Source organism: Phascolarctos cinereus, unplaced genomic scaffold (assembly GCF_003287225.1).
Source record: "Phascolarctos cinereus isolate Bilbo 61053 unplaced genomic scaffold, phaCin_HiC Scaffold_4;HRSCAF=312, whole genome shotgun sequence".
In the NCBI taxonomy this organism is placed as follows: domain Eukaryota; kingdom Metazoa; phylum Chordata; class Mammalia; order Diprotodontia; family Phascolarctidae; genus Phascolarctos; species Phascolarctos cinereus.
In genome coordinates this window covers 314,628,103-314,653,771 of record NW_027555847.1, presented here as the reverse complement: position 1 = coordinate 314,653,771, position 25,669 = coordinate 314,628,103, and the positions used below count along the sequence as shown (strand labels likewise).

Here is a 25,669-nt window from a genome sequence, read left to right as displayed (position 1 = left end):
TGAGCATGCAGGGTAACAGAAGGACAAAAGAAGGGATCTTGTCTCAAACTTAGTTCCTCTGGGAAGTATGTAACAATTAAGATAAACATATATACACTGAGGCTAAGGAAGGAGGTTCTCAAAATCTTAGTAAGTAATCTATGATGTCAGTGTAAAGGATATGGAGAGCCTGTTTGTTACATGTGTCCTGGGGCAAATCACTTCATCCCTTCTATGTCTAAACCCATGTGGTATGTGTCTGAGGAGTTAACCTAGATTTCCTCCACAACCACTCTTATGGTAGGTCCTTTAATATGATCCCAGGAGCCCATCATTATCCCCATTTGGGGAACAAAATAAACATTTATATAGTGCATATGTGGTAGGCACTGTGCTAAGTATTTTTATAAACATTATCTCATTTGATTCTCACAACACTGGGATACTATTATCATCCCCATTTTACTACTGAGGAAACCAGAAGTTAAGTGATTTGCCTAGGGTCACATAATTTATGTCTAAAAGCAGATTTGAACTCAGGTCTTCCCAACTCCAAGCCTAGCATTTTGTCCATTGTGCCATCAGCTGTCTCCACGTTTACATTTAATGTTACTCAATCCCCAAGCGAACTTATTCCTGTATGCTCATAACTAAATACTGGCAGACTGTCCGAACCCAATTTATTAACATAATAAACCAAAAGGTTACAGAAAAAAGGTGCAATTTAATCATTTATTTCCAGTCCAGCATTTATGGACTGTAACTTACCAAGCTGTAATATCTGATTAGAAAATAAGTAAAATCAGTATCTTATTCAGTCAGCAAACCCATGATTGCAGATAAAATCACTGATATTTTTAGAACCATTTCCTGCAAAGACTTTGCAGAATATTTTTAGGCCTGCTTCTCAAGCACTCCCTTGGCTTGGGCAATGTTTTTCCTTATAGTCATTTCAAGGAGAATTCAAAAGGTCTGTTATTGTCCTATGTAGGAGTGGATGAGTGTACAATAGGATCACTGAAGTTCAGTCCTTAGTGAATGTGGGTTGCTTTATACAAATAGAACTAATGCTATGTAGCCTGCCTCAAACAGTAGAACAGATTTTAATATTATAGAAGACTGATTCAGAGCTTATTATTTTAGATTAAGTACTTCTATTTCTAATAATCAATTGATCAATGAACAAGTGCCCAGCCATTGTGGTAAATACATACCAATACAACACTAATAATATGGGAGAATTTCACATTCCTAGATAAATATGCCCTGTCTCTATAATGGGAATAAGAGATCTAAGCTGTGATGCTCTTTGTCTCTTAAATGTAAGATGAGTCTGGAATCAAGCCACTCAAAGATAGAGAACAAATCTTTAACAATCTCTGCAAATCTCGAACTAGGTCTTCTGAATATTACCAATATGATTATCACCATAACTGTCCCTCAAGCAGGTAGGCAGAGCCTGTGAATACTACAAAATACTTCATCCTCATATCCCTCCAAGTTTGGTATTTTTACTCCTTTTATGGGTAAAGAAAGACATATTAGAGTTACATGGATGCCATGGCCTATGTTGTGCAGCTAGTTGACAGCAGAACCCAAACTATAACACCCATGTCTCTAGGCTCCCAGCTCAGACTCTTAGGTAGAACAAGCAAAAGCCAGCCATTTACTGAGCTCCAAGTACTACTGGAAATATGTAAGCTAAAAACAAACAAAAAAAACGCACCTATGTCCCAGGAGGCCTTGAGAGCAGAGAGAAATTTAACGTATGATGGGAACTCAGAAAGTGGCTGTGGAGTCAGAGGACCTAGATCAAGTTTGCCTTTGCCTCTCATTATCTGACATTCAGCAAATTATTTAACCTCCTTGGATCCAAGCTCTGTCAAGTGAAAGGTTTGGAAAGGATATGCCCTTCAAACTCCAGATCTATGATCTTATGAGGTCTGGCTAAGCAGATGTGTGTGTACAAGTGTTCACTCAGGTTACGAGATGTGTCAGACACTGTACAAAGGCAGCATTAGTCTGGGTTCCCAGATTTAGATGGATAGGATAGATGGATAGTCACAGATGTCACCAATAATGCTTTTTTACAACCTCTCTAGGGCTATCATGCCGACAATGTCAAACAGCTTCAAAGCAGCTTGGCTTTTTGTGTGATGATCTCACCACCTGCTTACCACCATCCCTGCTTTGTAATAGAAAGCTAGACTGCAGTCATGGAGATGAATCCACAGCATATTGTGGTGAGATGATACAAAACCCTACACTGAAATATATTTGCTATTAATCACTAAGACTACTAACTATATAATTTTCATCCCCTAGAATTAATACCTTTGTCTGAAACAGGTCAAATGCCCAGAAGTCTACCTCAAAACTTGCTGTTCAAGTGTCCTAACCAGAAGTCATGGACTTACACAAAGTCTGCGACATGAGGAATGACTGTGGAGATTGTTCAGATGAATCAGGTAAAAATTAATGAAGATGAGGAATCTGCATCAATGGGCTAACAGAGCTCCACCCATTTCTTGTATAAAACTCAATGCCAGTAAACAGACTAACAAGCAAACTGATCTAGCCAAGAAGCAGGTTCAGCTAGTTTTAGTTAATAAAAGAGATTACAACAAGGGCTGGATGTAAGCCAAAAACCTGAGTAAGCCCCTCCCCTCTTTTAAACTCAAATTTAAGGTAGTGTTTCATTTCATAGGATCATTTAAGGTTAGGAAGAATTCTGAAGGTTTCTGCCCCTATCTTCACATAACTTTGCTTTTACCTTCCTCACTCCTTCCTCTATTCCCCAAAACTTCCCTACAAAGATTAAATGCCTCCTGACAGTTGAGTGGAAACTTTAATCTCCTCTGGAAAGGTTAAAAAAAAACACTTAGCCATAAAAGGTCAAAATAATGCAGTTCCATATTGGTCTTGCCACCATCAGAATATAATAGGTGTTGGCAAAACATTTCAAGTTCCCTAAAAATAAATTTTCTATTCTGGTAAGTGTGCAGCTATAGAATAACTTCCTTGGGAGTTGACATATGTGAAATATAGCTACTAACATGGTTAAAAGCTTTTAAAAACATAGGACCATTTGTTTGCTCCTCTTTCCAGTGTCTATTTGAACTAGTGTTTTCCCTTGTTTGTATAATAAAGCAGGACAATATTTTTAGGTTGAATTATATTCCTCAACTTAGCTTTTTGCTTACAACACAAATTACTTTACCTAAAAGTGTTTTAACACTTGCCAGTTTCAGTTATCTTAGTTTTTACTAATACACACTAAATGTCTGAGGTATTTCTTTTCCAGCTGTCTTTAAGCCTGGATTCTGGTAGTAGAGTCCTGCTTGAACATTGGACGTTTTAAAAATAAACCAATTACCTACAGGTTTGCAGTGCCCAACCTGTTCAGGCTGGAGGTGCAATACAGTTTTCTTTGCTGATTGTGACTGCATTCCCTAAGTACGCTGCAAAGATGATATACAAGACTGTGCCAACTGGAGCGATGAAAACACATGTGCATAGAAGACTAATCCCACCCATCTATGATTTCTAGAAAACTGAAACTTCTATGTTTCTGAATCTAGACTTTCAAACAAAAAATTTACATGCTTAAAAGATATTCTGAACAAATGAAAACACTAATACACGAGTCTGTTTTAAACTACCGGATCACTACAGTTGGGCCCAAAGACATTTACTAACTTGAGAGGCATACTAAATGTCACAGATTCATAGGACTCTCCCAAGATAGAAGGAGCCTTAAGAGATTCATAATCCAACTCCCTAATTTTAAAATTTAGGAATTAAAATCCAAATAAGATGTAATGTTCTGAATATGAAATAACCACCAGGGTTTGAACCTAGGTCTCCTCTTGGCTAACTCTAAATTGTATGTGCCCAACTAACCTGCCATGTGAAGGGCCTTCTAAAGATGTGTTATTTTTGAATGGGTTGTGGCAATTAAATCTGTGAGATGTAACACATCGGCTACCACAAATTATTAGTTATCCACAGTGCCTTAAAAGTAATAGGATGGTTATTTAGAAAAGCTCCTACAATGCAGCAGTAGAGAATCCTTGGACAGCATGAGGGTACTGCCTATATTTGGGCAGTCATCTGTTGCTAATTGTCCTGTAACAGTTTGTCACAAAGACAGAATTGGCCAAGAATTATGTTCAATAGTCCTTTGATTCACTACATATCATTCTACTCTTAGATATTTACTTATAGATGGGGGTGGAGAGATGCAAGTGGTTAGCCAGAAGCTTCATTTAAATAAAAAAAAAAATTCAGACTGCAATTAAACAACTCAACTGGCATTCCACATATGTGACTAAACAACACAAAGCAAAAGACACAAGACCCATTCTGGGCTTAACAGAATCTGACATTTTGATACCTACTAATTTGGGAGCTAAACTTGTTGGGATAATTACTGCTTGAGGGTTGAGAATAGGTAGCAGTTTACAGTAGGTGCTCAGATATTTGTTGACTGAAGCAGACAGACAATTTATAACAGAAAGCTACTGGGAAGCTATTTTTAAGGCAGTCAGTTCTTTCAGATTTAGATTAGAACAAATCTCCTACCCCCAAACCGTCATAATTTTCAAACTTCTAGTAGAGGAATAATTTTTAAAAGTCCACATTTCTGCAGGTCACACAATATCAGGTAATTTATAGCTTAGCAGTAAAATTTATATATAGGGTAAAAGACAAGTTGTACTTTAAAGCATCTAAACACAAAGGGTAGGTCCTCTGGATTCTAAAATAATCTCTCCATTTTCCAAACTTTAAAATTGCTAGAACACAAGCAAAAATAAAAACAAAAACAAATCACTCCTTCCCTCCCCATGAAAGAAAACAGTAAATACAAAAGTTCATAGATTAATACACAAGATTTACCAACAAGGATCTAAACTGCTCAGAACTACTTAGTACTTTGTGTAAAAAGATTAAATGGGTGGTTTTGGAACAATGAATAATTTACCAATTACTAGTGTCACTTTGCTGAAAGGTTATATGTCTACCCATAAATTTTAAAAGCTACCAGGCTGATAAAACACAAAACACCAGAAGAGTTAAAAACCTCAAATATCTTAATTTATGAAACCTGCTCAAAATCAAATGGATGAATAGTAATTATTATTATTTCCAGAACAAACTGTCATGACTTTTCCCAAAATGCATATTGAATGTGCTCTTATTTCCATACATAAATTCACCATAAGAGGTAAATGTGACCTAAACTATTGTGTTTTAATTGCTTCACTCATTGGGGAAAAAAAAGCTTTACCACAAATTCCAAACCAACATTTTTTCTTTCTATCTTCCTTCCTTCACATAAAACCATTCCAACCAACTAAATTTAATTTAAATCTGGAGGTATTTAAAAAAGTTCATAACTTTGCTAAAATACACTGGAATCTGATTATTTAAACTTAAAGAACATAGCAAGTTATTATATTGCATTACTTGGGGAAAAAAACCCAAACCTATGTTGCTTTCAGATACAAATTACAGTACCAGTAAAATCAAGTCAACTGCATACTAGGTAAAGATTTTATTAACCTTTTTTTTTCAAACTTTAATTCCAGGCTTGTTCAGCATAGTTAGGCTGCAAAGAATGAACTGTGTATAAGCAATAAATGAAAAGAGCTGCAATGTCCAAAGGCCTTCAAAATATTAGATCCAATTCTCCAGATCCACAAACAAAAACAAAAGATAAGAAAAAAGGAAAAAAGCAGTCACACAATATAAAATAGCAGCTCCATATAACTTTCAAGTTTTAACTTTCAGAAGTTGATACTCAATTCAGTTTGCCTCGTTCTTGGAAGCCTCATCAAAATTCTCAACAAGATCTGGGGGGGGAAAAAAACACAGTATAATGTTATGAAAATAAATTTTTTCCAAGTGAATTCCTAAGTTTTATGAAGGGTAAAATAACTTCAAAAGAGTATCTGATAAAATAATTCACAGAAGACACAAAGTAGAACTATAACCAATTCGGTATTCACTTCAATTTAGTCTAGTTGAGCACAGGCATAAAACATGGAAATACCAGTAACCTGTTGGCAACAGTGGAAATACTACAACTCGAGAAACTGTACTATTCTACAAGTGTTGTAAATTGGGCAATAATACATTGGTTACTATGAAGAACAAAAACCACTAGACACACACAAGTTTATTTAAAAAAATTTTTTTTTAAACTTCTTGGACACTGAAGTTACCTGTGAAAAGGGTGTATTAGTAATGAATTATCAGCTACAAACCCAAAGTTCTTGAAATCTGATTCAGGGGCTACTAGGGGCATTTTGACTTTCTCTTGCAGTATTAATGTGATAAAAATAATATTTTATTTGAATTTTGTATGAAATTTAATAAAACAAATGTATTATTGGTACCGCTAAAAAGAAATTGTCACTCTCTCAATTCACTGAATTATGGTTTTAATCTTCTTGTTAACAAACCATAGAATAGTCCACTAAGATACGCCTTACGTGGGGCTCTAGAATGAAAAAGATAAAAGTACAAACAGTGCTTTTAGTTTTATCTAGGTAATGTTAAAGAAATGGTCTACTGCCTTTTACTTTGATGTAAATAAACCATAGAATCTTCAACAAGTGCAGAGTCTTACCTGGAACTTCATCATCATCTTCCTCCCCAGTGGCAAGTGGTGCTTTTCCATCGACAGCTATAATACATACAGCATAAATGTTGCTACATTTTCTCAAAGTCTACCTCCAACAAAAATACAGTACTAACAACAAATAACAAAGTAGTTCAAGGTATTCACCCAATTCCTGTAACAGAAATTAGCAGTATCCTACATTAGGATACTCAACAGTGTAAAAGATAATTGATGAAATCTGAACTGTTATTTTTTAATCTCCATTACCACCAATTATCAAGAAATTACAACAGTGATTATCACTTGGGATTTCACTTAAATTAACCATTGTTAGTGATTTCTAGAATTTAAACATGTAAAATAATTTTTTCCACTAATTCAAATCCAAATGAACAAGAATATGAAAAACAAAAGCATTCTATCAAAGCAGAAACACGGCATAGTAAAGAAGGAAAGGGAGAAGGATATTCATAACCAATTTTTAAAGAAGAGGTCCTTGCCTTGAAGTTAAGGCACATTTATATTGCTTTGGGAGATTAAAAAAAAAAAAGGTCTATAACTAAATTACCACACTCACATTTCCAACATAATTGTAACTTACGTTGTTTGGGCAAAGCCTCTGCCAGTCTTCTTAAGCTAGTCAGACTGTCAGCTCCTAGCTGATTTAAGATGCTGGGGAGCATTTCTGTTAGCTGCTTTGTCTCAGCATGGCCTGTAATAGTGAAAGTGTTTGCTGCCAATGATGCTTAACTTTAGGATTGTTAAAGTGGATCACTGTTCCCTGGTTGGTAAACATATTCACCTGTTTAAAAAAAAATTAGGGAAAAAAAGTTAGAAATGCCTAATTTAAAAGATTTCTACAACAAAACAAAACTCCTAAGCTTAAGTATGACTATCTCTTAAAATAGGTGAGCTAACATATGGAATGTCCTTGTTAAGCTTTAATCAGAAAACAAACTCAGCAGCCACCACCTTGCATTTGACAAGTTTTTTTCTATACCCTAATCATCGATGTTTTATAACACAACCAATACATTATAACCAAATCACACTGATATGAACAAATCAATTTGGTTCTAAAAATCACCTGGCTTATTAGACCATTTCCTATGAAACAAACTCCTCTCCCTACCAAGAGTTTTGCCTATCACATATTCAAGTAACCAATTACTTCAGGTGGACATGCCTATCATAATCTGTAGGAATAAAACTGCTGCCAACAGTTTTTTTCCCCCTCTAGAGTTCTATACATAAAAATCTGTTAGGTGGGGAGATGGAGGTCTTATGCTACCCCAATAAAGACAGTTCAAGTGACATCTGGGAGGAAAAAAGGGAAAGGGTGAGGTCAGAACATAAGGGGACTTACAGATGGGAAGCAAGATGATGTAAGACACTTTGTAACTATAAACTTACACCAAGCTTGAACACCAAGGATAAGTTGTTGCAATTAGACTAAACCCAACTAGAAGCCTACCAGTCACTGGGATGGAGTTTCAGCTTACTTCTAGCTATTTTGCAAACAGAAAAGATGAAAAGTAATTAAATTTAGGCACTCTTAACACTCGTCTTGATTTTCATCTCCCCCCAATTTCAAGACATGAAAATACATAAAAAGGAAAGGAGTGCTCACTATTTTACTTCATAGCTAATAATTACTACAACAGTAAGTCATGGATTATAGTTTTCTATACTACAAAGTTTTTGAGAGAGTATAAAACTTGTAAGCAAAAAGGCAGTTCTTGAACCATGAAGATGGATATGTATCTAGGATTGCTTTTCTTTAATTATTCTTCAGCAATTTCCATATTTTCCCACATTTGGAAAGAAAAATATTTAAATCTTAATATAGCACTTATTCATAATGGGTCAAAAATTACTGACTAGAATTAGAAGGACAGAAAAAGCTATGTCAATATCAGCATACTAATACATTAATATCTCAATTCTGCATTAAATATCTCCTAAAGAGACTATATTCCAAGTAGAGCAATTATTCTCCCTTGTGCCCCATTTTAGGGGTAAAAACCATTACTCTATACAGCTGGCCAAACCCACATTCCTGAAGTAAAACAGAAAGAATTCACAATGAACTATATCTGTGTTCTCTTTAATTTATCTTTTTAAAGGAAAAAAAATAGGCCAAAATTTAGTAAAATTACCTCTTCAATACCAGAGATATTGTTTACTCCTAGCTTCTTTAAGGAAAACTGAAGTTTCTTATCATCTGCTGTAGCTGTTCTATGAACCACCTTCTTCTTTCTCCGAGCAGTTCCCTACAAGGATGAAAAAAGATAAGGTATCATGAAAGCCATCTTCAAATGAAGTCCTTTTCCCTTCTGATTTTTCTTTGGACCCTTACCAACAAAAATAATCATGACAAAATATCAGTGTGCTAAGGTGGGGTTAGAGGGTAATACTGATAAAGGAGAGGTAGAAATTGACTGTATTAATTTGGTTTTAACAATCAAGGAGACTTACATGAAATAATCAACCTGATTAATTTATCGCCAATAAGGACAAACACAGGAGCAAAAGACACATTTGGAAAAACTTTCAAAAAGGAGAGAATATTTATTCTATTAACCAGCACTGTTCTGACCACCAGCAGAGAACAAATGATAACTATAGTCTACGTGTCTGAATTTTTGTTTTCATCTGTTCATTTTGAATGAATAGGTTTTGATGATTTAATAAGAGATAGCAATGTTCCAAATATCTAATATCTAACACCTCTGTGCACAGGTCACCTGATTCTAAAAGTTTAATTATAGGAAAATGATCTTTTGAAAGTACTCTTTTAAGCTGAAAGGATATTCACAACTAATGGCAATGCAAAAGAAACTTGTTAACAAATACAATGAATAAGTGAAAACAGACAAGTATTAAAAATCTCCATTTTATCCTTCCAAAGACATTCAACCATTTTTAAACACCAAATATTACTCTAATTAAACCAGGATATTATGGTGAAGAGGTATGGTTACCCCAATTCCTTGCTTCACCTTTTTACTAGGGTCCAGTATATGACTAAATCTTCCACAAATTAAAAAAAAATTCAGATGCGGGAACATCTGTGGTCAGCGGCAACAGATAACAGAAGGAAAGACAGGCTCACCCTGGGCAAGGTTATTTCCTGACTCTGGAAAGATTTTTTAGATAATTAAAAATGTTCAGGGGCTGGGCAGGGAATCCCACCACAAAGTGGAAAACTTTTGTCATAAAGACTTGGGTGGCATACGCATAACTATTATCTAATGCCTATTTTATGCTAGGGCACTAAAACTTCAGAGATAGCCCTTAAAATAGCCAGGTAGTCTAGTGCTCAAAATTTCAACCCAGATTCAACTTGGCAGTGGATACAAATGTTAAGTGAACAATTTCCAACAATACCATTTAAATAGACGTCCTTTCCAAAACGGAACATAAAGAATGTAGTCTTTAGAGCAAAAGTGATGTTTTCACATGCATTATACAACTCCTGACATAAAGCTTCACTAGTCAATTAAAAAAAATTGAACTCTAATATCACTAAACTGACTAAAAATGTTAGGTTTTATGATGTTTTTGGAAAAGAACTGGCACAAGTCTTTAAGTTCTTTCAAACACAAAAAAATTGGCTACTGTTAACACTTCACCTTCCCCTACAATAAAAGGTCAATACCATTCTAAAAGTCTGGAAATTCACCTTTCCATATTTATTGAGTACGTTCATTTAAAAAAACCACATCATCGAGACTACATCTTATGTCAATTACCCCCAGTAAACCACAATTTTGAAAACCCTTCACCTTCCTCATTATATCTCCCCACAAAGTTAAAGTTTTATCCATCAAAAGGTACAAAAGGGATTTACTCCTGAAAACATTAAAAAAAATTATAGTATAAGCACACCCAAACTCTGTCCCATTAAAAAAAATCTGACCAAAATTTTCCCAGAGACTGAGAAGCCACACCTAGCTTATAATAATTGCTAAAAGTGCAAAATACAACCAATGTTTAATATGTAGGTGTCAACCTTAGAGAATACAAGTTTCAGCATGCAAGGATCAAGATCAAACCACTGAACTCAAGGTCCAGCAAGCTACTCATTGCTTAAGACTCAGTACAATTCTGAACTATGTCTTAACACCAATGGACTATCTGTATCTCCGACAATTTTAAAGAGTCTATAGCACAAAAACCTGGAAAGTCATACCATGTAAGAACATATGCTATTCTATTGGCAACAATGTCACTAAGCACTAATATGTCATTAACAGTGGATAGATTTCTGTCCAGTGAACTTGTGATATAAGAAAGTCTTCAATTTAATTTCAAAAGTAAAAAAGCATAATCATCCACTGTCAGCAGGAAACAAGCAGCCAGCCATTTTAAAACTTCCCCTCTAGTTTTTGGTCCTGAAATTTAATGTTTAAAACAACCCTCACTTCTCTTCCCTTAAATTTTCCAAGGATAAAGGTCAAAACAGTAGGAAGACATTCTTTCAGGCATAGTTATAAGTTCCACAATATGCCTGTATGAAAAGATGCAGAATAAAATATCTAAGAAAAAAGCAATTACTCTTGATCAAATTCAACAGCAAAAAATCAGTTATACTTAAAAATCTCTTCTTAAAAATGTACAAATGTCGCTATTACTACAATTCTTACTTTGGGAACTATGACTAGAGCATGAGAACAAAACCCGTCAACCTTTAAAAAGTTCACTTGTGAACCCTTATTTCTGGTTTTACACATATACAATACACAGAGAGATGTGGATTTCTGTCTGGACCTTACTAGTGTAGGGTATTGCTATTAATTATACAGATTAACAACTGTTCAGTAATTTAGAATCTTAAAGTCATTTGCCAAGGTCACAAAGTCTGTACAGGTCAGAAGTAAGACCTGAATCTAGTTCCTTCCTGCCTTCAAGTTCTTGATCCACTAAGTCCTAGATGTCCAAAATAATGTAACAGTTTAAAAGGAGGCAGAGGGGGCCAGCTAGGTGGCACAGCGGATAGATCACTGGCCCTGAAGTCAAGAGGACCTGAGTTCAAATCCAGCCTCAGACCAAACACCTGAGACGCTTACTAGCTGTGTGACCCTGAGCAAGTCACTTAATCCCAAATGCCTTTAAAAATAAATGAATTAATAAATAAATAAAAGAGGCAGAGGCTCCCTGCTACTATATCAAATTAATGTAGTCGGTGTGTTTCTTTGATTTCTCAAAGTGTCAAGAGAAAAGTGTAAAACGAGCCCCAACTGGCAACTTAATGGATGACAAGAGTAGTCTAGGGTTGACAGGAATGGTTACTAGGTTTACAGCAAGAAATACCTACAATCAGATCACAGAATTAAATTAGCCAAAATTAAAATTTTCATTACAAGTGATCTTTAGAAAATTTAAGATTATCTAGGTATTTCAATTAAAATATCAAAGTTTAACCTTCCTAAACAGTAGTTTGTGTTTTTTTTCTCTTCCAGAATGCCAGCCTTCTATTTTCCTAATCAATTACCTTTGCTGCTTCTCAAACATACACACCTGCCACATCTCAACTGGCATATCCCTCCCTCTCCTGATCTTCGACAAACATTTATTAAGTACCCAAATGTGTACTATGTGAGGAAGGAAACTCAAAGTTTACGGGTGGAGGGAAAAGCTCTTAACACCACTTTAGGTATTTTAGAGTTCTCAAATAAAGTGCTTTGTGAACACCTTGACTATGGTTCCATCAATAAACAAGCATTTATTAAGGGCCTATTGATTATGTCCCAGGCACTGTGTTCCTGACCAACCGGGGAGTGACTAAAGGAAGGCTTAAAAACGTGATGCTCCCCAGCTACCAGATTTAGATTTGTACTCGGCAATGTCCCATAAGAACGTTAAAAAAAAAATCACAAGCAAAAAGTTCATTAAGGAGTGAAAAAGCACTATTAAAGCCTTGACTTTATGGAGAAAAGTTGAAAAAACTTACTTTCCCACCAATGCGCACTTGTGCCTGCAGCTTGGCAAGTTTCTCTTGGTTCATAATCGTTTCTTTCATCTGTAAAAGCAGAAAAAGACGTGAGCTGCGGCCTCCCACCCGCTCAGTTCGTCCTTCAAGGCACCTCGCTCCAGCCGCCCCTCCCCCCCAGCCGGCCAGGCCTTGCTGCCCCTCCCGAAGGCCCGGGGCTCTCTCGGACCTGAGCCCTCGTCCCGGCCGGCCGCCGACCTCGCCTTCCCTCGAGCCCTGCGCTGCCTCGGAGCCGCAGCCATGCCCCCCGGGGGTTCCCTGAGGCCCGAGCCCGGCAGGCCGCAGGAGGGAGCCCGCGCGTCACCTGCGGCTCCAGGTCTCCTCCTGCCGTGCCCTGAGCCGCGGGATGGGAGAACATGGTCCGGCTGCGCAGAGGGACCTCGCCCCGCTCCGTCGCTCGGCCTGCCCGACTTCCCAGCTCCCTTCTTTACTTCCTCCCTCCCCGCTCGGCCTCAGCCCTCGCTTCCGGGAGATCTCCCCGGGGGCCGCTGTCCGTCCAGACCCTGGCCCCACACCGTTTTGTACCTTGCCGGAACGGAAACTGAGCTACGCAGATGAGCGGGGCTGTTACTCGAGGGGTTGCAGGTAGAAGACCCAAAGACAGGGGAACACACGCGGGTAAGCAAGATGGCAACCAGAGAGGAAGCCGGAAGTGACGACTGGCCACTTCCCTGCCAACCTCCGAGAGGAAGGAAACGTCTCCGCCCCAAGCTCTGCGGCGCGCGCAGTTCCTCTCCTCCCCCCCCTCCCCGCCCCCTCCCGTTCTCCAGTAGGCTGGGTTCTTGTTTGAGACGTTTTCCCAGATCGACACTTCTCCAGGGTTGCTGGAGTGCGTGCGATCCGCGAGCCTTTGTCTTTACGCATGCGCAGTCGCAGAGAGCCTTCCATCTTCTCCCACTGCCGGCATGCAGGCTCCTGAGACTTCTGTCCAGAAGGGTGTGACCTATGTTTTCAGGGCGGGGCTGCTGCTAACACTTTGAATATGCTCATACCCTAAATCTGGTGTTCTTAACTTTTTTTTTTGATGTCCCAGACCCTTTTGGCAGTCTCGGGAACCTTAGGGAGCCCATTACAGAATAATATTTTTAAGTACATAAAATAAAATACATAGGGATTGCAAAGGCAACCTATTCTTTTGAAATATAGTTATCAAAAAATGCTTAAATTCACAGAATAAGAACCCCAGCACCATCAAAATTAGAGAACTAAATGATTAGGCAACACCCCCCCCATAAAAATATGGTACCATTCAATTAATGGGTCACAAAACACGTGGACTTTCAGGTTCAGGTTTGGGGGATTTTTGGTAAGTAAATGGTCCAGACAGTCACCTCCAGGTTTTTCCTTGATTTACCAAGTGGAGTGGCTCCCTGAAGATCAATCAAGTAGCTTAGGCACTAAGGAGTAAATCTGGTGGAAATGAGGTAAAAGCAACGAAGAAAACAACCCCATGAATCGTCTGGCTAATTGTAATGAGATTTTTGTGCCTAAGAGATGAGGTGACTGGGCTTGGAGATAAAAAACTGAATCTACTTAACACTGAAACAGGACCTAATAGCAGAACTAATTTAAACCTTGGCTGTAAAAAATAAAAAATAATTTAAAATGCTGTCGACCAAGTTTCTTGCAATCTGAGTAACGTGTAAGCTTTTTGAGGGCATGCCTGGGGTTCATTTTATATATGTATTTTTTATTTTTCTGATTGTCTTCTAAGGATAAGAGAACACAGAAGCTATAATGAATAAATGACTGAACTGATTTGAAATGTATAGCTAAAGTGAATGATAGCCTAACAAAATTGGAAATTGCCTGGAATTAGGCAGAAACAACCCACTCTGGGTAAGTAGAAAATAAGGGTTTCACCAAATATAAGTTTCTTCCTTTTTAAAGGAAATAATAAAGCCCTCTCCAAGTACTGATTAATTTTGAACTGTTAAATATTCTTCAAAGGTAAACTGGGGTTAAAATTCTTAATGTTATGTGGTGTGAAAATAAGTTATTTGTTGTACTGCTTTTGAGTATTGAGTCCAGTGGACCCCTCATTCTCAGTACATTCAATGCTTGGCTCACAAGTCTCCCTCTCTACCCCCAATTCTTTCCCTCATATTGAGGTTATCAACATTGATGTTCCCAAAACACCATTTTACAGCCAAGGAAATTTGGCCTAATAAGGTTAAATGATCTGCCCAAGATCATAGAGTAAATTATCAGAGGTGGGATTTGAACAGAGGTCCTCTGAGATCAGAATAAGTCTTCTTGCCACTGGGCAACACTCCCTCTTCTTAGTCTAAACACAAGCTCCTTCCCAAAGGATAAAACCATAGTAATTCCAGAATGACAAAGGAAGAGTTTGGAACTGGATGCTATGCCTAGAAACAGACTAACAAGGAACTGGTGAGGCTCTAATTAGTAAGTAAAATCTTATTTTTTATTTTCAGTTTCATTTTTCTGAATGAAATTGTCATTTTAAAAATATGATACAGTCTTTAGAAGTATCTAAGTATGTCAGTTATAGTTCATTTTTCCTTTCTCCAGTTTTCTCCTGTCCCTAGAGTTTCATTCAGATTCTTCTGTGCAAATAACATCCTCAAATCATAACCCAAACAAGCCAAATTCAGAGTTGTAACAGCTGTTTTTCTTTATTAGCCTCTCTAATCATTGGGCAGTGCCTGCAGAACAAAGTATATGGAGCTTCAAAATGCAAATCAGGTGGTAAGGAATAATAACAAATATTTTTCAGGCTCCTACAATTTTAAATAAAGTGAAATTAAAATGTACTCACTCCTTGTTTTCTTCCAGGACACAAGCTGTTTTGTGTCTAGATCTGCTAAACAGATGAAAAGGGTGAAATTTGCATTAAATCCTTGTAAAATTGCAACCACAATCTGTGCTTTTAAGTGTCTTCTTTGGGAGGCTAATTTTCAGACTTCAACTTACATTGCTGATTAGAGCACATGAGAAATAGCTGGGTATATTCATGGTACTAACTAGAGAAGTATCATAAAGTACTGACTTCAAAACATTATTACTATAAGCAGCTTTCACAGACACATAGTAAAAGCTGAAGTGCAAATGAGAAAAATTTTGAATTATAGTTCCTTTACTCTGAACTCTTTGTGTAACCTTGGGCAAGTTATAATGTAACTTCTCTGGGCCTCAGTTTCCTCCTCTATTAAATGAGTGGATTGACTCAGAGGTTTCTAAAGTTCCTTCCTTTTCCTGAAAAGCTCTGCTGAGTTGAAGTACTATCTTCTCTCTCTCTCTTTCTTTCTCTCTCTCTCTGTGTTTACTCTCTTCCTATGCTGCCCCCTTCAGCCTCATATCCCACTCCTTATCCTCAGCAGGTTCGTCATCATCATCATCCTCTTCATTCAAATCAACAAATTGCTCTATCATAGTAAAATTAAGTGGCGCAAAGGATAGAGAGATGGGTCTAGAGTCAGCAAGAACTGAGTTCAAATCTTGTCTCACATGCTAGCTATGTGACCTTGGACAAGTCACTTACCCTTTCTTTGCCTCAGTTTCCTCAACTATAAAATGAGGATATTAACCTCATAGGGCTGTTGTGAGGTTCAAATTAGATAATATTTGTAAAGCATTTAGCACAGTGCCTGGCACGTAGTAGATGCTTAATAAGTACTTTCTTCCTTTCTCCAGTCATTGTTCGAGTTTCATTTTTAACAACAAACAATTCCAACAACTATTTACATATAAGCACCTACAAGAGGAAAGAGGGGTGGGTTTGGAATCAGAGGTTGTGGGTTCAAATCCTGACTGCCACTTACTAGTCTGTGTGACCATGAGTAAGTTAAGTTATCAGTTTGTTCATCTGGAAAGTAAAAGGATTAGACCTTCTTTGATTCCATCCATTGCTGGGGAAGTTCCATATTGCCTAGCAACTTACAGAAATGCAAACTTAAATGTAAGGTGTGTGTTGTCCATGTAAAATGTGTATGTCCACATGAGATGTCTGCATGTGCAGACAGATGGCACAATGAGAAGCATCAATAGCTATAATCAAAGGTCTGGGCCAGCCCTCTCCACTAGAGACTTTGAATACTGTCTTGAAGGGAAGAGGAGAAGGAGCCATGAGGCACACCCCTCCCATGAGACAGTTTGTTCTCTGGTCTCTAAGAAAGGGGTATGGAAATAGAATTGTATCTATTTGCCTCCCCTAAATATTGCTGGCTAGGGGCACATTTGGTTCAGAACAAAAAGACACTAGCTTCCCTAGTCACTATCCCTTAAAAAGGCAGGATGCTCCAAGCTTAGATGGCAGGTAGATGGCACAATAGATAGAATGCTGGGCCTGGAGTCAGGAAGACCTGAGTTCAAATTTGGCCTCAGACGCTTACTAGCTGTGTGACCCTGGGCAAATCACTCAACCCTGTTTGCCTTAGTTTCCTCCTCTGTAAAATGATCTGGAGAAGTAAATGACCAACCACTCCAGTATCTTTTCCAATAAAACCCCAAATGGGGTCATGACATGACTGAAAAACAACTGAGATTCCCCACCAAGTTCATTTCTGGGGATGGTGTAGACTGTAGCCAATGGACAAGTCACTCCCTGCTGAGGGATGACTCCTTGCTGCACTGGGTCAAGGAGCACTGTTTGCTGCTTCAACAGTCTCCTCATTGGATTCTTCACTGGACTCAGTTGCTATAGCTAAGGTGAAGACAGTGAGAGATTTATCAGCTAGAACCTTTAATATGCACACCCAGTTACCTCAGCAGACAATTAAAAGACTTTTCATCTCTCAGTGAGCCAAAAGGAAATGAAGGACACCTGTGCATACTCTGAAGTGGGGTTTGGGGTAGGAAGAACCCATCCATTATGTATTCCCAGAAGCAGACTCACTAAGCCTCCACCTGGACTGGAACCTGGCAGGGCATGTTCATGCTCCCAGAACCTGGTCCTCAGACCCTTTATGTACAATACCTTCTTTAGAACAGTAATATCATCTATTAATCATTGGCTAGATGATCTTAGAAAAGTGAACTCAACTCTGTTGACTTGAGTTCATTTGTCTATAAATTGAGGGAATATTAGACTAGATAAATAACAATATTTCATGGTTACACAGGGTCTTCCAAAAATCTTAGTTCAGTTTTAAACTTCAATATATTAAAACTGCACAAAGACTTTTGTGACACTCTATGGCCTGCTTAGTTTTGCAACATGTTTCATGTACATCACGTCATTTGATCCTGTGAGGAAATTGCTATTACCACCCACTTTACAGATGAGGACTAACTAAAGCTCAGAGTGGTTAAGTGATCTGACCATTACCACACAGCTTGCAAGTCTCAGGGGTTGGATTTGAACTCAGTTCTCTCTGGACTCTAAGTCCAGCTTTCTTTCCACTGAACTACACTATCCTTTCCAGCTCTAGGGATATGCCTTCGGCAAAACAAAAATCAGAGCTGTTTGTTTATACCTATTTCTTTTGCTTTTTGGATATGATGAAATGTTATGAAATTCCAGAAAGACAGGACTTAAGAGTTCTTTACCTCCAAAGTACCATGTTAGCTTCAGCTGATGTAAAAACAGCCAAACTGTGTATAAGGAAATTCAAGTAGTAGTCCATGCTCATAGTTTAAAGTATTTCACTGAATAACCACTATCCTCCTGACAGCCATTGACTAGGGCATGCACACTGCATACCGAAATATAAACTCTCTGTCCTTCCCTTGAGTTAAGGTAATCTGTTTCCAGCTTAGAGATGCTGCCTGAGTCATAAGATAGTAAGCCTACCCTATCTATGCTGGTGAAGCACAGGGTAGGATAGGATAGAAAAAAGAATCCTATCTGATGGTCCTGGACAGTACTGCTCTGAAGAGGTTAGGGGCCCGGAGTGACTGCCAGATGTTCTGCAACAGTGGCCAGACTCTATTACAGAAACAGATGCTATGCATCTGTCTTCTATCAACTGGGATCAAAATAAAGCTCTACCCACTAGTTGATTTTGCATATATAATCTAAACAAAGACTCTACTATTGCTGTGTTTAACAGAATCTCAATCCTAATAAATCTTTTTCCATCCTTTCAATAACTTTGGAATGAAGATACAGGTACTTTCCAGGTAGCTTTTTCTTCTCTTTGATTCCACTATTTTATTGTTCCTCCTACATCTCCAAGCCACTTCTTTTCTGTGTTTTTCCTTTTCCTTTCTGGATACTGTATACATGCCCTAAGACTTAGAATTGAAACTTATGCTCTTCTCTCCCTATACATGCTCTCTTCCTATATACTCTTCTCTGTCTCTTTCTGTGTCTCTCTACCTCCTTCCCTCCCTCTCTACTTCCTCTCTTTCTCTCTCTCTCTCAGAGACTTCATCTAGTTTCACAGTTTACCTATCTTCACACTGTTGCCTCCCAAGTTTATAATACTATCCCTGATGGTGTCACCATCTCAGGTTGTTGTAGAGCCAGAGCTTGCCTGGGCTCCATCTCTAGACTTATAATTAATTGTCCACTGAAAATATCTACTTGGATATCCAAACTGAACATTCCCTAGATTGAATGTAGCACTTGGAATATGTCCAACTACCATGAAGTTTTCCCAGAGAAGCTATCCTATTAAGTAGCTAATTTAATATTATGACTGGCAGTTCTTGCCCTTAAAGGATTGTGGTGTCATAGTCAGTATGGCCAGACTCAAGCATGTAATGGATTCATAGCAAATGAACACTGATAAACTGAATCTTAATTAGGTATAGCTTGGATTGCCCTCAAATGTGGGCTCCTTCTGTGAAGCCACTCTGGATTTGGGCATATTTTTAAGTCAGCATCCACTTAAAAACATAGCTTATGAGCCCCCACACATGTTTCTTTTACCAGACCAACCAATCAGAGGGCATAATAGTTTAAAGAAGGCATTTATATGAAATATAAGGCAAGGTAAACAACAAAGAGTTAAATCAGTTAGGAACACTCTTGGCTTTCATTCTCTAAATGGCTTCTTCCTTTCTACATGTTTCCTAAGAGAAGGAGCACTGGTGTTGGCAACTGACTCCACATCACAGTGGGAGCATCATACAGCAAGCTAGTAACAGCAGCAGGGTGTTAGCTAAGTGTTCACATCAGCACTGTCGGGCAGATTGACCACCTAGCTAGAAGGTAAAAGCAAGGTTGCCAGGAACCAAGAACCTCAGGCTTGCTCTTCTCTGCTAGTTTAATACTGCCCAGTTGTCATCTGTTCTTGCTAGCCATTGAGTTCAAGATCTGGCTTGCATCTGTCCCAAACAGCATGAAAGGTTAAGAATCAGAGGTTAACTTTTCCTTTTGCTGTCATAGCTCTCCTTTTTCTCCCTTTCCTTCCAGCTCCCTCTCCAGCTTCTGTTTTCTTCAAGTCCCAGGAAGGCTTGTCACCTGTTGTCTGGTGATGATTCATGAGCCATACTCATAGACATGCTCCCTCTTATAGACATTTGGAAATAAAATATTCACAGTCCCTACAAATTACATGTGGTTTCCTGGGATATTGGTAAACATACTTAAAAACATTCCAAATACACAAGTTGTATATACGTATCTAGTACAATTATCCCTTCCACATCATGGACATTAGGGGTGCACTGCCCCCAGGATCTAAAAATTTGTGTAAAATTTTTTGGCCCTGACTGTTCTCTGGAGCTATTTTGGGGAGTGACAGATTGTTGACTATTGTAACCAAGAATTCTTAGTAGAATTCTATCCCCTTGAGGAAATCCCTGACAGTGAACTTGAACAGTATACCATAATTTCTTTCTCTCTGAGCTTTTTGAGCTAAGGCTGATAGCTAGGGGGTAGGACTCCTTTAGTTAATCTCTTAGGCCAAAGACATTCTGGATATAAATTTCCATGCGATTTCCCTCAGTAAGTTATAGTGGTTACCAAAGATTAACAGATACCATATAAAAGCTTGTGGCTGAAGAGGAATTAATCAAGATGGTCACTGATACCTTATTGAGAAGACTAAAGAAGGAGTCTTCATCAAGGCTTTTCCCCCTTTAGCACCTTTCTCCTTGAGAGATTCTGAGGGTACAGTAGGTAATAAAATCACAGGGCTAGATCAAAAATAACTCCCACCAAAGTACATAAAAGGAATCTGCACTAGAAGGACCAGAATATATCCTTTATGGTCAAGATATACTTCTTACTGCATCCATTCCAAATAGCCCCCTTAAAATGCCACTGTGGCCCAAATGTCTTACTAGCCATACAAATGGAAAAAAAAAGAGTTAACCTGCTTCCCATTTTCTTTACTATCCTGCAGAGGAGCTTCAGTTTCTGATCAGCTGCTGATGATTTCACTTCAGCATGGCTCACATTCAGCCGTGCTGAATATTAGGCCAGAGTAGCTAATTTCTTATGCTCTGTATGGCAATTGAGAAAGATATGGCATCCATTTGGTATAGCGATGGATTGTGGTTAGAGCAAAATCTATCTAATAAATGCAAACCTAATTTCTCCTTAAAAAGGCAAGAAAATCATCCTCAAGATTTAATTGATTCCAAAGACTAAGATTTGAACCCCTAATGCTTCCTGTTACCAAAGGCATAAGACACCTTGCCCTCCTGTGGCTTGATGGACTAGTCCTTGATGCGATGCAAGTCAATCCATCCTCCTGATGGCCCTATGGAGATATAGGGAACTGGGGACAAATGGATCAGTGGCATATCTTTGCTGAATAACCTTTACACACTATTGTAAACTCCTTTTGTTGACTATTATATAGTCTACAAATGTCTGATTTGTTCTAGTTCTGAACCTGACCCACTGGACCTAAGTTATGCCATGCTCAAGATATAGACGGTGAGGTGAAGAGGAAGAAAGGGCAAAAGAAGTCTCCAGAGACAAATGTTGATAACATTGGTAATAATAATGATAATAGTTAACATTTTTATAGTGTTTTCAGATTTTTGGATCACTTTACCTATATTCTCTCATTTCATCCTTCTCAAGGTAGGTACTATCATGTTTCTATTTTATATGTGAGGAAAATGAGGCTCAGGGAATTCTTTGTATGACAGTGTCTTTATACAACAGTTACAGTGCTTAAGATAGTAAGTGTCTAAGGTAGGATTTGTACTCAGGTCTTCCTGACTCCAACTCCAGCACTCGATCCAGTATGCCACTCACAATGCCATCATTGACTATCTAGTGAGTGCTTTTGGTTTGCTGTACTCTCATTGTTAAGTCATCAAGGCTTATCTTCATAGACCCGAGAGTCTAAGGCTAAGCCCATCTACCATTGGCTTGTGCATCTGACTCAGAGTGACCCAGCACAAAGGCTTTCACATTTAGGAGTTGTTGCCGCTGCTGTTCTTCCTGCTTTGTTCTTCTCTTTCCTGCACTCTTGTGTGTCCTGTGTGATGGATTGTATGTATGTTTGGAGGGGGGTGGGGATGAAACACCTAAGGATGGGAGGCCAGGATGACCCTTCACCTTTGTCATCCTTGAAAGAAGCCTAGTGGTCCTCTAAGGCTATTACTCTACATTGGTGGCAGTATGGTGGAATAAAGGAAAAAAGACCAGACTATTCAAAAAAGTAGGTTTATTTGTCACATGGTGCTGAACTCATCAGCTTCTCCCACAAATCAGTTCTACCTCCTAACTTACCTAATTCTACTAATGGTACTATCATTCTTCTAGTTTCCTAGGTTGGGAAAGGAGGGTTTTTTTCCTCCTTATTCTCTCTTGTCATCAGGTATTAGAAAAAACTAACTCGCTAGCCACAGTAAATTTAGGCCAAGGAAATTCTTGGAGTCAAGGAAGTATGAGCCTACAGGGGTAGCTTCATTGCTGACTGGCTGATTCAGCAAATCCTTCTAGTGAAATAGTATTTGTAGTTGGCTAACCTGCCTCCCCGATGTGGAGAGACAAAAGGGATTCACACAAGGGGCCCCACTCTCTTTGAAGGAAAGACTAGATGATGCAGTCAGCAACTTCTCCTGACTCCAGTTTCTATAATTGGAATCACTGTTCTCCCAGTTACTCCCAGTCATTACATAACAAAGGCACTTAATGAACTCTGGATGTTAATAAGGGGCCCATTCCCTCTGGAGCAAAAATTAAACAACCCTGATTACCTAAACCTATTCTTCCTCTTAACTCCCCTCTTTCTCTTAAGGACATCAACATCCTTTCAGTTACCCAGGTACACAGACTCAATGCTGTCTTCTACCCTTCACTCCACAGCTCACATTTAGCCATTTGTCAAGTGTTATGGATTTTCCTTCCATATTAGCTCTCACATCCTTCCCAAATTCATGTCAGCATAACCTCTCACCTATACTAGTAGCTTTCTAATGGATCTTCCTGTTTCCAATTTCTCTCCTCTCCGTATCTCCCTCTTTAAAATTTCCAAACTGATATTCCTAAAGTACAGGTCTGCCCATGTCACTGTCCTCATGAAGTTTTGTGGTTCACTACTGCCTCTAAGATAAGATGCAAACTTCTGTTTGACTTCTAAAACATTTTACAATATGCCACCAACCTATATTTCCAGATTGAGTTCATATTATTTTTCATGTATTCTACATTCCATCAAAACTGGCTTATTTGCTATTCCTCATACAGGATATTTAATCTCTCATTTCTGTGCTTTTGTCTCATGTCTGGAATAATTCCTCTCTCCTCAGCTTTACCTCTTGGAAAGTAGTTCCCTTCAAGCCTCAGCTCAAGTGCTACCTCCTACAACAGGCCTTCCCAGGTACCCCCACTTATTAATGTCAACCCCTTCCTCCATTAATTTTATTTGCCATGTATATAGTGTTCATTTATTTGTGTACATATTGCCATCCCCTCTCCTTAAAATGTCAGTTGTCCTGAGGGCAGGGTCTATTTGTTTTTTTCTTTCCATCCTTAGTACCTAACTAACAGAGTATTCATCTTTCAGTAGATACTTAATAAACACTTTTCTTTTCAAAAATTTTATTCATTTTATTTTTAATTTATGGAATAAAATAAACATTTCCATAACAGTTTAATAAAAAGATGATTGCATATGAAACCACAAAACTGTTATGTACAACTCACTATTTCTTTTAAATATATGATATTTAATAATATTATTTAATTTTAATTGAACTGGTCCTTGCCTTGACCATGGGACTTACAGTATCAAACCTAAGACTTGACACACAGAAGGGTCAAATCAAGCTCTAAATAATTGTGAGGAAGAAATCAGTCCCCCCACCCCACCCTAACCCTGTCATCCCAGTCAGGAGAAAATTACACATAAATGTTACCTGGGACGGTAGTCTTGAGTCAGAGAACACAGGTTTAAATCTCAGATCATCTATTTTAATTTGCTGATATGACCCCTTTCATCTCGATCGACCTGTTTCCTCATCTGCAAAATTTGAGAAATGGACTTGATGATCTCAAGGGACACCCTGGTTCTAAAACCCCTTCATCCTAAAATAAACAGAGAAAGGGATGGGACCTCTGGAAAAGAACTGCCATATATAAAGATATAGGCATTCCCCGGCATCTTTCAACATCCATTTAACAACAGGGCCTACTGTATTTAAATCACCTACTAGGCACTGAGGGGATTATAAAGATAGACTTGGTATGGTATAGTATGGTGGGAGAAGAGAGGCAGCCTGTAAATCAGGGAGATCCAGGTTCAAGTCTCTTCACTGACACATACTGGCTATGGGATCTGGACAAGTCATTTAATGTCTCAGTGCTCTACCAAGTGACCTTCTAAGATTATAAACTGAAGAAAGTTGCTGATTTACATTGATTGAGTCTCCTCACTGAGAGTTCACTGCACCAATGAAATCACAGGCCTGGAAAACAACAAACAAATTAATAAGGGGAAAAGCTATATTCACAATTGAATATCACACAAAGTAAACCAATAAATTTATATAGTGATCAGCTACCATGAGGAAGCACTGTGGGCATCTCTTGCTCTTTATACTTGCATTGCTGCACATTCTAGGATACAGGGTACCAGAGATGGTAGATAGAATGCTGGGTCTGGGTTAGGAAGACCTGAGTTCAAATCCTGCCTCAGGCATGTACCAGCTGTGTGAGCCTGGGCAAGTCATTTAGTCTCTGTTTGTTTCATTTTTCTAATCTGTAAAACGCAGATAATAAGAGCACCTACCTCTCAGGGTTTTTGTAAGGAACAAATGAAATAATATTTGTAAAAGCACACTGCCTGGACCATAGCAGGTACTATATAAATGCTCGTTCTCTTTCTTTTCCTTCCCCAAGTTCTGATGTCTATGTCTAAGGTCTGCCTGACGGTTCAACTCTATTCCTTCTAATAAGATGGTGTACCACTTGACCTTATTGTCTTCTTTGTCAATGCCTTCTAAGGTCCTCAAGGCCTTACCATTGACTTGCTTCTACATGCTGGAGTCCCTTTTAACTTTCATTAGATCTACTCATGTCAGGACCTCAGGATCTTGCTAACCTGTAGCTGAACACTTTGGATTTCTGGTCCTTTCCGTTGCACTAGCAAGTGAACTTTTATGTGTCACTTTCCCCAATTAGAGTGTGAACTTCTTGAAAGCAGGAATTATCTTTCTTTTTTCATTTGTATCACCAAAGCTTGGCACACAGTAAGCAACATTTGTATTTATTTCATTCATCTACCTATCAGATCACCGGTTTCTAAGCCCTGTCTATCAGCCCACTCTTTTTCTATCCCTTTTAGCTTTGTCTTAGTGAATTGCCTTGCCAAGATCATTACTTTAGAAAATCTTTAATAAAAGTAAGCAAAAAAAAAATGGAAACAAAAACAAAAAACCTAAAACGATGTTACTATCAAAAGTATTACTTGCATGTAACATAGACTGTGCATTTCATTTAATCTCAGGTCCAATCCCCAAGGCAGGAAAATTCCAAATAAGCAACATGCCCCTTCCCATAGGAATATGGGAATTAATATCTAGTCATGAATATCCCAAGTTCATAGGATCACAGATTTAAAGCTGGGAGGAATATTAAAGATTATATTATATGGTGCCCTTCAATTTATAGATGAGGAAACTGAAACCCAAGGAAGGTTGTAACCATGATCTTGGCAGTACTGTGAAACATAGGGTAAAGCCAAATACCC

The 25,669-nt window shown here is 38.3% G+C and overlaps 1 protein-coding gene and 1 long non-coding RNA gene across 2 annotated transcripts in view; one reads left to right on the top strand and one right to left on the bottom strand.

Annotated features, from left to right (window-relative positions):
- Window positions 1-12,158, top strand: part of LOC110216583 (uncharacterized) — a 49,511-nt gene extending 37,353 nt beyond the window's left edge. Inside the window, exons 3-5 of the long non-coding RNA XR_013486129.1 lie at window positions 2,082-2,222; window positions 2,329-2,447; window positions 12,073-12,158. This is a non-coding gene — a long non-coding RNA (uncharacterized LOC110216583). The remainder of the gene's footprint in view (window positions 1-2,081; window positions 2,223-2,328; window positions 2,448-12,072) is intronic.
- On the bottom strand, window positions 5,508-13,270 carry BTF3 (basic transcription factor 3). The gene is given in 7 exon segments (XM_020998429.2): window positions 5,508-5,834; window positions 6,614-6,670; window positions 7,209-7,355; window positions 7,358-7,409; window positions 8,767-8,880; window positions 12,564-12,632; window positions 13,128-13,270. Coding segments are annotated over 6 exon segments (486 nt in total). The 5' UTR covers window positions 13,128-13,270; the 3' UTR covers window positions 5,508-5,787.
- Window positions 13,271-25,669: the final 12,399 nt, after the last annotated feature.